Below are 15387 nucleotides of genomic sequence, written 5' to 3'. Positions count from 1 at the left end.
AATCATACTGAAATTCAACTGTAGATGGCATAATGCGCGCGCAAAACAACTGCGAGAGACGTCAATGTTTAACTTATTTGGGAAGTAACAAGAAAAATTGTAACGGACACCGACAAAGTTTTCGAAAGGATGAAACAACTCATTTAACTTTTGAAAAAGGGGTGATTACAGCTACATTTTATGGTATGAATTGGAAGTGGCAAGCCTTTCAACAATGATTAGATTTTGGCTGTGAGGAAAAGTTATGTAGACTGTATTTTGGCTAAGCCAGAGGAGTGCTGTCCAGGGACGCTCAAAGCGCTGTTGCGACGATTCTGTTATTAAATACATATCAAAAGTGGTTTTTATGTTACCACTTACCACGTAGTTTAAAGATATTTTTTAATATGTTTAGTTTTCTGCATGTAAAGGCGAACCTTAGGAGAATCTGTGAAGAAATATCTTTACCTTTTTTTCAGAAAAATGCTACTGTCAGCAGTAGCTAATTATCTCGGAAAAATTAATGACTACCCCCAGTTTTCTTTGTGGATTCTAATAACCCTGGCTAAGATCTACTTTTTCCACGTTTTCTTAATCTGGCGGAAACACGTCTGTATTTTGTAGGCACCATTTGTTATGAGCCTGTGGCACCCCACAGCCGCTAATGTCGTTCAGTTCTGTAATGGAGCACAGCTGCATGTCTGCACAAGACTAGTTTTCAACCCTATGCAGGACGCTTTAAAATACCTGCATCTATCAAGCGAAGCACTACTGTTGACGCTTAGCTTTTTAAAGACATTATAGATACGTTTAAGGCACACAAGTTGAATGAGTCATAAGCAATTGGATGAGTGACACTTGTCAAAAATATCTGCAGCTTGATTCTCAGCGGCTGTTGTGTCTTCTTGGAGGACCTTCTCCTGTCTGTTTCTGAGCTTTGAAGCCATTCTCAAGAGGAAGGATTAAACGTGGCAAGGAGTCAGGAACTCATCACAGGTGAACCGCCTAATTCTGGCCTCATCTTTTGAGCGCCTCATCTTTTGTGCTACAGTAATTGCTTCGACTTTTATGGCCGTGTCCTGACCCGAGAAAAACGTTTCTTCAAGGTAGTTTTGTTTGTTTTTCATTGAAACGAGTGGCCTTTTTCGTCACTTTCAGGGCCCAGCCTTTAGGTTTAATTTCTTCAGCAGGGACTGGAAGAGTAGAATTTGCTAGGACAGGGTGAACACCACGATTGTCGCTATATCATATTTTGGCCTTGCCATGAACCGTACTGTAAATATTGTTCTTCAGTAATTTTCCGAGCTTTTCCTTATCTGAGGCAAAAGTGGAACAGTCTCAATAACACGCCGCTTATCACTACTTCTTGCTCACTACTTGTCAGTCTGTTGCCTTTCGCAGCATTCGATGGCATTTCGGGCAGCGAAAGACACAAGTATAATGCTGAACAAAAAAAAAAAGTAAGAGGCTTTTTATTGGAGTTCTATCCGTATTCTATTTGTAATAAATGAAAATTCTCGTCAAAAACTAATGGCTGTCAATGAGATTAGGATAGTTGTTTACAAATATAGTGTGGAATGTTGTGCCTCGATCTCTTTGCAGACACAAAGGTTGTCATGTAAGAAATTCGTGTTAAACGGTACAGAATTCGGGACACATTTAATTCTCTGTTTATTTCTCCAGCCCAGTCTTTATCTATCTATTCAGTGTAACAAGTGTGGGCTTCGAAATTACTAACAAGGAGCTGCGTTACCTAACCTCAAAACCCCTAAAATCTGATACAAAACTTTCATATTCCACCGTGATATAAGTACTAAGAGTCCAGAATAGATGCTTATATCAGTTGACATACATTTATTTTATCCTAAATAGCAGACCATTGTTGAGGCCCCATAGTGGGAGGAGAAGGAGGGGGGGGGGGGTGAGTCGGTGTATCCCTTATCCTATTAATTTTAGTCCTAAATATATTGTATCCTGTTAAATCCAGCTCAACGATTTCGTACTCAACTAATGTCCTGTTTTATCTGATCTAAACATGCTCTACTCCATTAATTTTTCCCGTAACTTTCTTGCGTCCCATTAATTTTTTACCCAAATATCCAGTATCCTGAAAACCCCCAATAGGGCCTCACTGATGAACTGATAAAGCTGATCAAGATACACAAATCATAATCCTGATACTGTCTATCGTTTTCTTTTTTTTTTTTTAAGACACGAACCCCACTCCTCAAAACCCACCCTGCAAAAATAACCTAGAAAATGCCTGCAAGCAGAAGCTCATGTTCAAATCATTCTGGGAAAGCCAGTTACTAGTTTAGCCACAGAAATGCCTACAATGGCTTTAATGTCGGTTACATTTTCACTTCCTACCCACCCTACCCCTACCCGTTGGAATGTGCATTTGTCAAATGTAACGCAATCTGTGGAATAATGGCGGGTGCACAACAGATCAAAGCAGAACTGAGCTCAAACGAGTTCTTGATGAGAATCCTCGATTAAGAGGAGGATTTTAAAGGCTGCTAACAGACTTCTGGGTCAGTTAGGATCTCAGCAAATTGTTAAACTTCTTGTAAACGGCGGCTTATGAGACGGAAGACAAATAATATTGATAGATGTTATGAAGCGGGTTTTGGAGAGTTGAAATCTGCTTAACCGTGGCGATGTCCGAGAGTGATTTCGTACACTAATCGCCGAAAATGTGGCTGAAACATACTGGAAATATAACATGAGGTATCGTGGAACATCCAGTTATCGACATGTCGCGAGGTAAGTGGAATATATCATTATTTTCTCTGTGCATCGTTATTTTCACGTTATTATGCTAATTAGGACGGCGGTCTTTGTTGACAAAAGCACAGCTTAAACTTCTTCTTCTAACATTTTACAGTTTTAACTGCCCCAAAATTTTATTGCATGTTTCTACAGGTGAGACATTGCTCTATAAGTGGAGGGCTGTTTTGGGATCTCAAGTGATGTACTTTTGGCGATATTTTCCTTTAAACTTCGCCTTTTTTATGGCGCTTCATGAATAGTCCGAAAGGGAAGAAATTTAAAATTCTGTAAAAAAATCAGGTGATGATCAAATTGCCAAAACAGCCTCTCAATGTAACAAGAAACATTTGCTTGTCTCGAATAAAGGGTTTTTACCCGGATTTATATCGTTTTCTTTGTATGGCAAATTGTTAAAAATGTGCCCTAAAATGGCCGCTGAAAGCCCTCTCAGAGGGGCAAAACCAAGATGGTGGCCCCAGCGCTAAAATACGAATCGAATTGAACTGAAAGTTATATTTTTGTGAATCACTTGTCTAGACCATTCATCTGAGAAAGTTTGAGGAATCTGATTTTTTCTGGTCCAAATGGCCATAGTTGAAATTTACAGAGGGCGCTTCTTAAAGGCGAAAGAAAAGGGGCCAGGGAGGTCAGCGCCTGCGCTTATCGTGCAGCTTTCAAGCATTAGTGATCACAATTTCAGGCTTTTCCTAAAATGCTTTTGTCATCAGTCTGTTGTCCCAATTGTTTGGTCACCGGACTTAACATTTCTGCGGGAACCATATTTCAAAAGGGTCTTTTACCGATAATTGGCATCATTAGCAAACGATTTAAAACAAGATGCATGTTTCCCTTTTTTGGTTACAACACTGCTACTAAACGAAATTTGCATGTTTTTTTCTTTGGCTACAACACTGCTACTAAACGAACCTTGCATGTTGTTTTTGGGTACAACACTGCCATAAACGAACCATCGATGTCTTTTTTTTTGTTACAAAACAGCTGCTAAACGAACATTGCATGTTGTTTTGGTTACAACACTAAAGTACCATAAACGAACCTTGCATGTTTTTTTTTTTGGTTACAACACTGCTGCTAAGTGAGTCTCACCTGGTGTTGAGGCTACAACACTGCTACTTGGAGTGGATGTCATTTGGGTGGGTGTAGTAGACATTTCTGTCATCATAGTGCTTGAAGATTCATCTAAAGTTAGGGATAGACTACGTGTAAGAAATCTTAAAATGACAACAACACCTTCATTCGAAATACCTAGACTTTGTAGAATTTTGATTAGTGCATGAAACTTAAAACAGAAGTAGATATTAGTAGGCATTAGATGTTTTACTATTGTTTTGCATTCATTATTTTTTTGTTGTTGTGCATTTATAGTGTTTATCTCGACTGTAGATCAAGTTTTTATTTTTAATACAACGTAAACACTGCTGCTAAACAAACCTTGCATGTTTTTTTTTGTATTAAAACGCGGGTGCTAAATGAACTTTGCATGTTTTTTGGTTACAACTTTGCTACTAAACGAACCTTACATGCTTTTTTGGTAACAACACTGCAACTAAACGAACCTCGAATCATCATAGCGCTTTCGTTTTTGGTCTCAACATTGCTACTAAAAGAAACCTTACATTTTTTTTTTTTGAGTTACAACACTGCTACTAAGTGAGTCTCACCTGGTGTTGAGGCTACAACACTGCTACTTGGAGTGGATGTCATTTGGGTGGGTGTAGTAGACATTTCTGTCATCATAGTGCTTGAAGATTCATCTAAAGTTAGGGATAGACTACGTGTAAGAAATCTTAAAATGACAACAACACCTTCATTCGAAATACCTAGACTTTGTAGAATTTTGATTAGTGCATGAAACTTAAAACAGAAGTAGATATTAGTAGGCATTAGATGTTTTACTATTGTTTTGCATTCATTATTTTTTTGTTGTTGTGCATTTATAGTGTTTATCTCGACTGTAGATCAAGTTTTTATTTTTAATACAACGTAAACACTGCTGCTAAACAAACCTTGCATGTTTTTTTTTGTATTAAAACGCGGGTGCTAAATGAACTTTGCATGTTTTTTGGTTACAACTTTGCTACTAAACGAACCTTACATGCTTTTTTGGTAACAACACTGCAACTAAACGAACCTCGAATCATCATAGCGCTTTCGTTTTTGGTCTCAACATTGCTACTAAAAGAAACCTTACATTTTTTTTTTTTGAGTTACAACACTGCTACTAAGTGAGTCTCACCTGGTGTTGAGGCTACAACACTGCTACTTGGAGTGGATGTCATTTGGGTGGGTGTAGTAGACATTTCTGTCATCATAGTGCTTGAAGATTCATCTAAAGTTAGGGATAGACTACGTGTAAGAAATCTTAAAATGACAACAACACCTTCATTCGAAATACCTAGACTTTGTAGAATTTTGATTAGTGCATGAAACTTAAAACAGAAGTAGATATTAGTAGGCATTAGATGTTTTACTATTGTTTTGCATTCATTATTTTTTTGTTGTTGTGCATTTATAGTGTTTATCTCGACTGTAGATCAAGTTTTTATTTTTAATACAACGTAAACACTGCTGCTAAACAAACCTTGCATGTTTTTTTTTGTATTAAAACGCGGGTGCTAAATGAACTTTGCATGTTTTTTGGTTACAACTTTGCTACTAAACGAACCTTACATGCTTTTTTGGTAACAACACTGCAACTAAACGAACCTCGAATCATCATAGCGCTTTCGTTTTTGGTCTCAACATTGCTACTAAAAGAAACCTTACATTGTTTTTTTTTTTGAGTTACAACACTGCTACTAAGTGAGTCTCACCTGGTGTTGAGGCTACAACACTGCTACTTGGAGTGGATGTCATTTGGGTGGGTGTAGTAGACATTTCTGTCATCATAGTGCTTGAAGATTCATCTAAAGTAAGGGATAGATTACATGTAAGAAATCTTAAAATGACAAGAACACCTTCATTCGAAATACCTAGACTTTGCAGAATTTTGATTGGTGCATGGAACTTAAAACAGAAGTAGATATTAGTAGGTATTAGGTGTTTTGGTATTGTTTTGCATCCATTGTTTTTTTGTTTTGTTTTGCATTTATAGTGTTTATCTCGACTGTAGATCCAGCTTTTATTTACAGCGTAAACATTGCTACTAAACGAACCTTGTATGTTTTTTGGTTATAACACTGCTATTAAACAAACCTTGCATGTTCTTTTTCTATTAAAACACGGTTACGAAATGAACCTTGCGTATTTTTTGGTTACAAGTTTGCTACTAAACGAACCTTACATGTTTTTTGGTAAAAACACTGCTACTAAACGAATCTTGCATGTTTTTGTTTTTGGTTACAACACGCAGTGCTACTAAACAAACCTTGAATCATCATAGCGCCTTTTTTTTTTTTGGTTTCAACATTGCTACTAAACGAAACGTTGCATCGTTTGTTTTTTTTGTGACAACACTGCTATTAAGTGAGTCTCACCTGGTGTTGAGGCTACAACACTGCTACCTGGAGTGGATGTCATTTGGGTGGGTGTAGCAGACATTTCTGTCATCATAGTGCTTGAAGACTCATCTAAAGTTAGGGATAGATTATATGTAAGAAATCTTAAAATTACAAGAACACCTTAATTCGAAATACCTAGACTTTGCAGAATTTTGATTGGTGCAGGGACCTTAAAACAGAAGTAGGTATTAGTAGGTATTTGGTGTTTTGCTATTGTTTTGCATTCATTGTTTTTTTGTTTTGTTTTGCATTTATAGTGTTTATCTCGACTGTAGATCCAGTTTTTATTTACAACAGTGCTACTAAACAAACCTTGCATGTTTTTTCCTATTACAACACAAGTACTAAATGAACTTTGCATATTGTTTTTGGTTACAAGTTTGCTACTAAACGAACCTTACATGTTTTTTTGGTAACAACGCTGCTACTAAACGAGCCTTGCATGTTTTTGTTTTTGGTTACAACACGCAGCACTACTAAACAAACCTTGCATCATCATAGCGCTTTATTTTGGTTTCAAAATTGCTACTAAACGAAACCTTGTATTTTTTTTTTGAGTTACAACACTGCTACTAAGTGAGTCTCACCTGGTGCTGAGGCTACAGCACTGCTACTTGGAGTGGCTGTCATTTGGGTGGGTGTAGTAGACATTTCTGTCATCATAGTGCATGAAGATTCATCTAAAGTTAGGGATAGATTACATGTAAGAAATCTTAAAGAACACCTTCCCGCCTCGAAATACCAAGACTTTGCAGAATTTTGATTGGCGCATGGAACTTAAAACAGAAGTAAGTATTAGTAGGTATTATTAGGTGTTTTGGTATTGTTTTGCATTCATTTTTTTTCTTTTTTGCATTCAGAGTGTTCATCTCGACTGCAGAGCCAGTTTTTAACATCATGGAAAACTATGGCTGTGAACAAATTTTAAGTTCATTTGCAGTGCACCGTAGTTTAAGATCTTGGTAACAGCTTTTACTGTAGCAGATAATAGATTATTGTATTTAAGAAATAGGCTGGAATCGAACTACGAACATATCGATGGAAGAAATTAAGGTGTCTACGTAACAAATAGATTCCATGTTGCCGTGCGTCTGTTCAATAATAGATCACAGATGACGTCAAATTGTGGTAAGAACAAATAAGTGGCACACGAGGCGATAGCCGAGTGTGTCACTGATGTTCTTACCATATTTTGACGTCTTCTGTGACCTATTACGTTATTTTATTTTATCAACTTTTGATAAGCATGATAAGACACAACTTTTGGCAAAGTCCAAAAAATTTCTGTAGATAGGGTTCAGAGCCAACTTAAATTTTCGAAAATTTAAGGTGGCTCTGAACCTTACCTACAGAATTTTTTTAAACTCTGCCAAAAGTTGCATCTTATCATGCTCATCAAAAGTTGATAATATAAAAAAAATTTCACCGTGACGTTTTTGAATTATAAGCCCCTAAAGCTGTAATTAAGCGTGTTTTTAGGAGGTCACACTGTTGTTATGACAACCTATTGTGTCACGAAGATGATAACAACCTGTTTTCCAATGATTGGGCAAATGTTTGATACCATGATTGTAGCATCAAGTGATAAAGAGTGGATATAATTACCCATCAAAATCTAAGTGGGTGAAACTGCTTTGAGCCACCTTAAATGGCTTTCGATGCCAGGAAAGGTTTGCAATGAGAGCTCTTTCTGAATTTTATTGTCTTTAAATCGCTAGAAAATTCTCTCTAAAATTCCCGCTAAACATTACCAACCTCGAAAGGTTGATACAAAGCAGTTTTTTTTTTTTTGGGGGGGGGGGGGGGGGTCTGTCTCTGGATGCCGAGTGCCTTTGTTCAACCAGCTGATTGAACTCCTGCTCGCTTATGGCGAGGCCCGGCAAAAAACTTGGTAGCTCACAAGAATAAACATCTTCATCTTCGGAAGAATTATTAGATATTTCCATATTTTAGGAGAAGAAATATAGGAATTATGTTTTACCAAGTGTCAACATCGATGAAAAAAATTGCTGAGAAAAAGTACTAACAAACAAATTGACGTCAGCGTGCAACCCATGGGCAAATGGATCGAGCGTATTAGTCAATGAGAACGCGGGCTTCGCTAAGGCTATGTTATAATTTTTAAAATTTTGTTCCTCTTGGCAGACCGAAAGCAAGACATTTGAGCAGCACTTGTGTGTTAAGGAGAATTTATCCTCCTATGCTAGAATTAACTGTCCATGTCTGGTCATGCGATATTCGCTGGACAATTATTCCCAAGCAAATCGCATAATTGCCGGGTGTTTATGTGATTGATTTAAACATATCCAAACGTGGTTAAGGATCAACGGAGTACGCTTTTCTTGTAACGACGGCTCTTGTATGAGAAGGTTTAATAAATAATAAGATAAATTAACTAATTGGACATAAAGTATTAAGAGTCCCAACTGGTAGGAGGCTGGCTCTTTACAACAACGTGGTCGATGAGTTGAACGCGGAACTACCGAAAACAAATCCAGGTATTGTTAGGGAAAAGGATTTGAACCAGGGACTTCCAGATTTCAAACCCAGCGTCCTAAACCTCTCGGCCATCTGCCATCCGCCTCCGCGATTCACACCTTTTTCAGTAGTGGCGTAAATGATCTTCCTCGGAATGTTCTCTCCTCTAATAACCGACGGGCCTACTTTGTACCTCTCAGTGGCTGACCGAGACAGATTCAATGGTTACCCAAGAGTAAGTGAACTTAAAATCGACCAACTGCAAGAGGATCTAATTAATACTTATTTATTTTCTTCACTTACTACTAAACGTGTAGACTGTGTTATTTTCTGTTAGACTGGTAATATTTCCGTCCTTGAGCGCAGCCTGAAACACCCCTTTAATGGTTTTTCCTGACGGAATTCCGATGTAAAAGCACAACTGTAAAGTGATATTTAAATGCGATGTGCAGCTAATACTCTGTGTTATCACGAACTTGATCGGGAATCCTTCGGCAATGTATATGTCTTTGATCTGAAAAGAGAGAGAGAGAGAGAGAGAGAGAGAGAGAGAGAGAGAGAGAGAGAGAGAGAGAGAGAGAGAAAAGAAAACGTATTACAGGTGAATAGGTAATAGCTGGTTTTCACATGACGTCACTAAAATTCGAACTACAAAACTATTGATCTTTCTGAGATTTTACTTTAATTATGTATAAGAGCAGCTGAAAACTAATATTCATACAAATTTTCGCTCCGAATGGGTTCTTGGTTTTGTGATACACTACGCTTGAATTTCTAAGCTTTTGCGTGACGCGGCATTTACATGACGGCCTAGAGAGCTGTCAGGATGGTTAAAAAAGTGACTTATTTCGGGGAACTTGGCTATCTGAACAGTTCATGTCTTAAAAAAAATATTATTTTAATGTTTTAGAGTTCCTCGAGAGAGAGGTTCACGCTTTTGTAGCAAAACTCAGTGACAGATGTATCTGTTGGTTTCCGGCCGCCATGTTGGTGCCCATACGGATGGACACCAGCATGGCGTCTCCATACAAATCTCTATGAATTTGGGTAAAAAATTTCTCTGCGTATCTCGCATAAGAAAAATTGCTGTGACCAGAATTTTGGCGAGAGTCTTTGCATATTTACCTTCTTTCATTTCCCAGATTCTGGACTTTATCTATTGACCGGTTTTGATTATTATTTTGATCTATTTTGAATTGCGTGACACTGAAAACCAGCAATAATGTGATTTCTTTCGACTTCAAAGTAAGAGTTGAAATTCAAGTTTTGGGCGGAGGTAAGGGGAGAGGGTGGAAGGTGTATTTACCTCAATTAACCCTTGTTACAATCATGTGATGATTTCTGGAATTCGAAATTCTCATTCTTTTTAAGACTTAAGTTTCCGTATCCTATATTTGATGAGCAAAGAACTGAGGTAGCTTTTTTTCTCTATCTGAAAACTAAAGACCTGGGCTAAGCCCATATTTCATGCCTGACGAATGTTTCCAGTTGTTACACTGTACTACTCATTTCAGGAAATCCCTGGGGAGGCGGTACTCCCACATATAAGCTATATGGATAGGTGCTGCTTTGAAAAGTATGGCTTTCAGGTAGGTTAGTCTGGGACAGGGTATAGAAAGTAGACAGCTTTGAGATAGATTAGAGTATTATAATTCAATTCGTAACACAATCACGCGATCAAATAAACAACAATAATAACACAAAAAATATAATAACAGTAACCAAGACATAACCAGCTGGTTTTCAGTTTGCAATATTGTTTCAAATGTCATCGCTTGAGTGATCTGTCTCAACACAAACATGTTTGTTCGACCAGCGGGAACCTCAGCGACAAGCGGCGAGAAGGACCGGGAATACCTCTAAAAAGTTAATATTGGAACAAAGGGAGTGATTAATGGAGTGCAGAGCTGTACACCAGTTGTGAGGATATAACTACGTATTGTAGTCCACAAGGGAATTGGGGGCCGAAGCCCTCGCAAACCAATCATCGGAACAAACGACCCCATAACTGAGAAAAGATGCGTCGGTTTGAAAACCGACAGGATACCGAAAATCGAGCATCAAAGAGGAACTGTTGCCACCAGTTAATGTCCGCACGAAACTGAGAATTAAGGCGACAACGATGTGGCGAATGCCTAAGCCTGTTAACACAATCGATGACACGCCGCAAAAAAGTGTGACCGCCGTGTACAACGTGACTCGCAAAGTTAAGAGAACTTGCGAGAGATTGTAGATGACGCTTGGAAGTCAAGGAACGCTACAGGAACTACAAAACATCCTTTCGACACTCGAAAAGAAAAAATGAGACAGAACTCTCCAAATATGTTTAGAACTTACAAGACGCAAAGAAACCGTTTCTTGAATAAATGGAAAATTCTTAAGAAATGTAGACACTACAGCAACATAAGCAAAAAATGTAGTCTTTGTCTGAAGGAAAAGTTCATAATCATCTGTAAAAAAAAAACTGTGTAGCCTCCTGTAGCCCAGGAGACAAACCTTAGAAAACAGTGTTTTGAGGTGGTTTTTCTCGTGAAATGTTGAAAAAGTATACTAATATTAACTAATATTAACTATATTAACTAAATAACAGGGAAAAAAAATCATAAATTGCAAATTTTGGAGGTTTAAGACCTAGATAATTGTGCCCTTCACCAATGTTGAAAATTTGACAACATTCGGTTAAAACCCAGTGGAGATATCGTGTGCGAGATATTGATGATCCGTCTATATGGTCATTTTGAGAAATAAGGCTTAAAAGTTTTACTTCGGTCTCCGAGAGCCCAAATTAGCCCTGTGAACTGGGGGGGGGGGGGGGTTAGGGGCAGGGGGAGGGGTATATTTAAAGGTTTTACATAAATGTTTCTATGAACACCCGAATACACACCAGTCATAGAAATGTTAACCAAGTATAAGCAGCGTATAAGATGGTAGAAGAAACAATGTTCAGGACCAGGATGCAAAATTCTCATAACTACACATCTTTAAAGCGTTTGTGTAAAGTATCATTAAAATGTACTGAATTGAATCCATTTTGTGAGTACTTTTAGACCGTAAACAATGGTTGCTATGAGTGTTGCTATGTTGAAATATAGCTAGAAGTGTTCAGATTTCTTAATTTAAACGTAAATTCAGGAGTAATTAGAGAAAAATCGTTTCAAAATACGATTTACAAATTGACAGGGATGTTGAGTCTTCATGTTCCGAAAAAATGGTTTTTTTGGAGAAAAATTTATATCTGCGAGTATAAGATCCCCTTAAAGTAACGACACAGAATCCCTCTTATATCATGTTTTTGTTACTTAGCAATTCTTCGAATAGTTTCAAATAGCCTTAATGTAACGTATCTACAATAGCAACCAAAGTAAAGTATAAATCGATTTTTATATTTACATCCAAGTAAAAGGGTCCAAGAATGCATAAGATAGTGATAAGGACGCCTAAGATTGTTAAATAATGTCAATCTTCGGAAGCTTTGGACAAAGATTAATCATAGGTAGGAATAATATTAATGCTACAGAGGATTAATAGGAATCCTCTGTAGCATCAATATTATCAGCTTAATATCAATATTAATCAGATTAATATTAATCTAAGATTAATATTAATCGTAATTGATTAAGGCACGGCTCAAACCTCAGTAAAGGATTATAATAATCTATTACTTAGCTCTTATTAACCGAGCAGGAGGTCTGTATGGGAGAATGAGCTTAATGAGCTTAACTTAAACCTGCCGAAATTTGCTCGTCCTCTTTACCTTTTTTTTTTGTCATCAGGCTTTTTGGCACTTCCCTTTTAATAATCATTAGGATTAATATTAATTCGATTAATATTAATCTGAGTTGTCCTGTCAAAAGCAGGTTTAATGTAATCATTAAGGGAGTTTCCTGGTGGACGACTGCAGTCAGTAATAAGGCGGGATTTTCCGAAATCTTTTTTAGGGACACGACCGATGGCATGAGAGAGATTCGCCCGAGATTAAGTTCCTTAGCAAATAACTCGTGCAGTTCAGGTTTGAACTCGTCGCAGCTGGTAGCAGTAGTATGATTCAGCGAGTCATAGCCAGCAATGCCTGAAACATCCGGCTTTTTCATTAGCTTGAAACCATTTTGCAGACCATCGAGATTAAAATCTTTGTTGGAATCAAAAGAGAGTTCTCTTTGCCAAGCGTTGAAATTCAGGGGACATTCCTCAGGCGGAGTGAAAATAGAAGCATCGAAGGAGGGCGCAAACGGGGCATAATAAGAGCGAAACCTTCATTTCTTGTTGTTATTGGGATTAGTATCAGTGGGAGCCCCAGTGCAGGCTTTGCTTTTGTGAGAGGACTGTGAACAATGGATGCAAACACGCTTATACGAGCACGACTGAGGATTAGGGCAACCACCAGGACTAAAGTTCCAGCGAAAGCAAAACTCAGGTACTAGACGTTCTGTAGTGCTAGTCGTGCTGGCGGGGGCTTAAGTGCCACAGCAGCGTCGAAGTATTGCGCTCTCAAATCGTCCACATTTGCGCCCCAGGAAAACTTCTCGCGCAGTTTAGTGGCACGATAATCTTGGTCAAAAGCAAGAATTGCCCGAGTCTGAAAACGGGTGCCTTTCACTTGATCCCTCTTGCCTTCTTTGTGGATCTCTTACTTTTAGCGGGCATGGTGAAAGGTGGAAAAAGTCACCATCTGTCTTCTCATTGGCTAAAAGCTTAGAGGTAATTCTGGGAAAAACTGCGACCTACAGATCATTCACTAATCTGCTAGCAGATTAGTGAATAACCCGTAAGTTGTGCGCGCAATGCATGATTTCCAAGAGCAATGTCAAGTTCACGTAAGAACATGGCTTGTCGAAAATAAACTGTTTTCCGTGTGATAATATGTTTGTCGTTATTTTCTTTAAAACAATGTATAATAAAACAATTATGAGATTCGGTTTTTGTGATATCCGAAATAAGGTCTCGGTTACTGTTATCAGGCTCAACACTTTCTTCGACCTGGATTATTCCGGATATCACAAAAACCTCATCCAATAATTGTTTCTAATAATTAAATTGTACATATAAACTTACCATATTTGTAGAGCATGGTGGAATTACTGAATGATATACTAGTACTACCGCTAACAAGCCAATGAAAACTCAAATTGTATTATGCAATGATCCAGTTTTAAATGAAACTGATTGTATATATGACTTAACAAATTTAAACAAGACAAATCCATACATCACATTAATGTATGGTCAACAATGTTAATTTAAAAAAATAGCAAAGAAATCATTGTCTAAATCTCCAAATATAATAAGCTTACTTTTCGAACAATGTGATTATCATTTCTAAGTACAGTAAACAAATGCAAATCAACTCTAATATGGTAATATATTTCACTTTTGAATATCTAATTTGGACAAAGAGAAAACGTCACAGTTCATATTCAAACTGAGGCGAAGAAGGGTACTTACCCAAAAGGGTAAAAATATATTCCGCAAATCGACGGCTTTACAGTCAACTGATCATTGAATGACCTCTTCCATGATTTACATTTGTAAACAAGTAATTCCACTAATTCAATCCAAATGTAAAGCGATGAAATATATTACCCTCTTGTTTCCGAAAGTCTTGAGAAGGTGTCTGTGATTTATATTGTTTTCAAACTCAAGTGGTACTGTCTTTGAATTTGTGGTCACCGATGGAGACATTTTAAAGTTCTGACGGTTCAAAGCACTGAATATTGTCTTTTAAAAGTATACAATGGCTCCTGTAGAACCTGCACTGGACACATGTCAAGTCTGTCCTAGCTTTCGCGAGGAACTTTACTCCCGTTGACAGACTCGAGTTTTCGACTTGCATGAACACCTGAAAGCGAAACAACAATTGCAAATGGGTTTCGTTATTTGTATTTAATTACGAAGCTAGACTTTTGACACGTAAAAGAAATGATATCGATAACATGCAGAACTCAAGACCAAGCTCAAAATGAAAAACGACTTACCTTTAAAACTAAAAGCAGGGGAAACTAGAGACCACACTTCCAACCGAAATGGCTGATTCAGACTAGTGCACCGTACGATACAAGACCACGTGACAGACGCTGACCCTCGTGGACAAATAAATAAATCTGATCATGCTATAATGTGGCTACACTCTTCGTGTAAACCCCACAAGAACTAAGCCAGAACGCTCTCTCAAAAGAACTGCTGAGCTATCATATGATCAAGCATTACTGTCCATGAGCGCGTTAATGATTAACCTACTTCACAAATTATACCGCTATTGGTCAAATTCGATACCATACATTTAAAAACGGTCAGGGTAATAATAACTCAGTCTAAAACGGGGTTATTTAATCACCCGAGGCCCTATAATAGAAATTGAAACTCCGCTTGGAAGTGACTCTGTAAGACATTGGTTTAGTTAGCATGTGTTGGACTACGATAGTGACAGCTTCTGCACTGAAACTAGCTAGTCTGGGGATAGGATAGGGGTTTTAGTGTCTAGTGTAAGATAGGGTAGATAAGATAGGTTGTTCATAGTCAAGTATAGCGTAAAGGCTTCAGTGACCCAGCGGTACACCCCTACACAAAGATTTAAGCGAGATATAACAGTAATTAATGACAAATCTTTTATTCTATGCTATACCCATTTCCAGACTTGACT

General features: G+C 37.8%; 1 protein-coding gene across 9 annotated transcripts in view; it reads right to left on the bottom strand.

Moving 5' to 3' along the window:
• Nucleotides 1-15387, bottom strand: part of LOC145465197 (uncharacterized) — a 42373-nt gene that overhangs the window by 20940 nt on the left and 6046 nt on the right. For 6 of the 9 annotated variants that reach the window (XR_014041537.1, XR_014041538.1, XR_014041539.1 and 3 more), the window contains 7 exons: nucleotides 9054-9264; nucleotides 6860-6952; nucleotides 6249-6341; nucleotides 5586-5678; nucleotides 5009-5101; nucleotides 4434-4526; nucleotides 3859-3951 (listed from right to left, as the gene is read on the bottom strand). Coding sequence is in view for 6 of the 9 variants with exons in the window: in XM_081448968.1 (XP_081305094.1) it covers nucleotides 3859-3951; nucleotides 4434-4526; nucleotides 5009-5101; nucleotides 5586-5678; nucleotides 6249-6341; nucleotides 6860-6952; nucleotides 9054-9264 (769 nt within the window). In the remaining 3 variants the exon portion in view is untranslated. The remainder of the gene's footprint in view (nucleotides 1-3858; nucleotides 3952-4433; nucleotides 4527-5008; nucleotides 5102-5585; nucleotides 5679-6248; nucleotides 6342-6859; nucleotides 6953-9053; nucleotides 9265-15387) is intronic. The other 3 variants (XM_081448971.1, XM_081448973.1, XM_081448972.1) reach the window with 3 other exon arrangements.

The sequence above is a fragment of the Orbicella franksi genome, chromosome 13, assembly GCF_964199315.1.
Source record: "Orbicella franksi chromosome 13, jaOrbFran1.1, whole genome shotgun sequence".
Taxonomy (NCBI): Eukaryota; Metazoa; Cnidaria; class Anthozoa; order Scleractinia; family Merulinidae; genus Orbicella; species Orbicella franksi.
The sequence above is the reverse complement of the archived record's forward strand: the minus strand, read 5'-3'. Positions and strand labels throughout refer to the sequence as shown.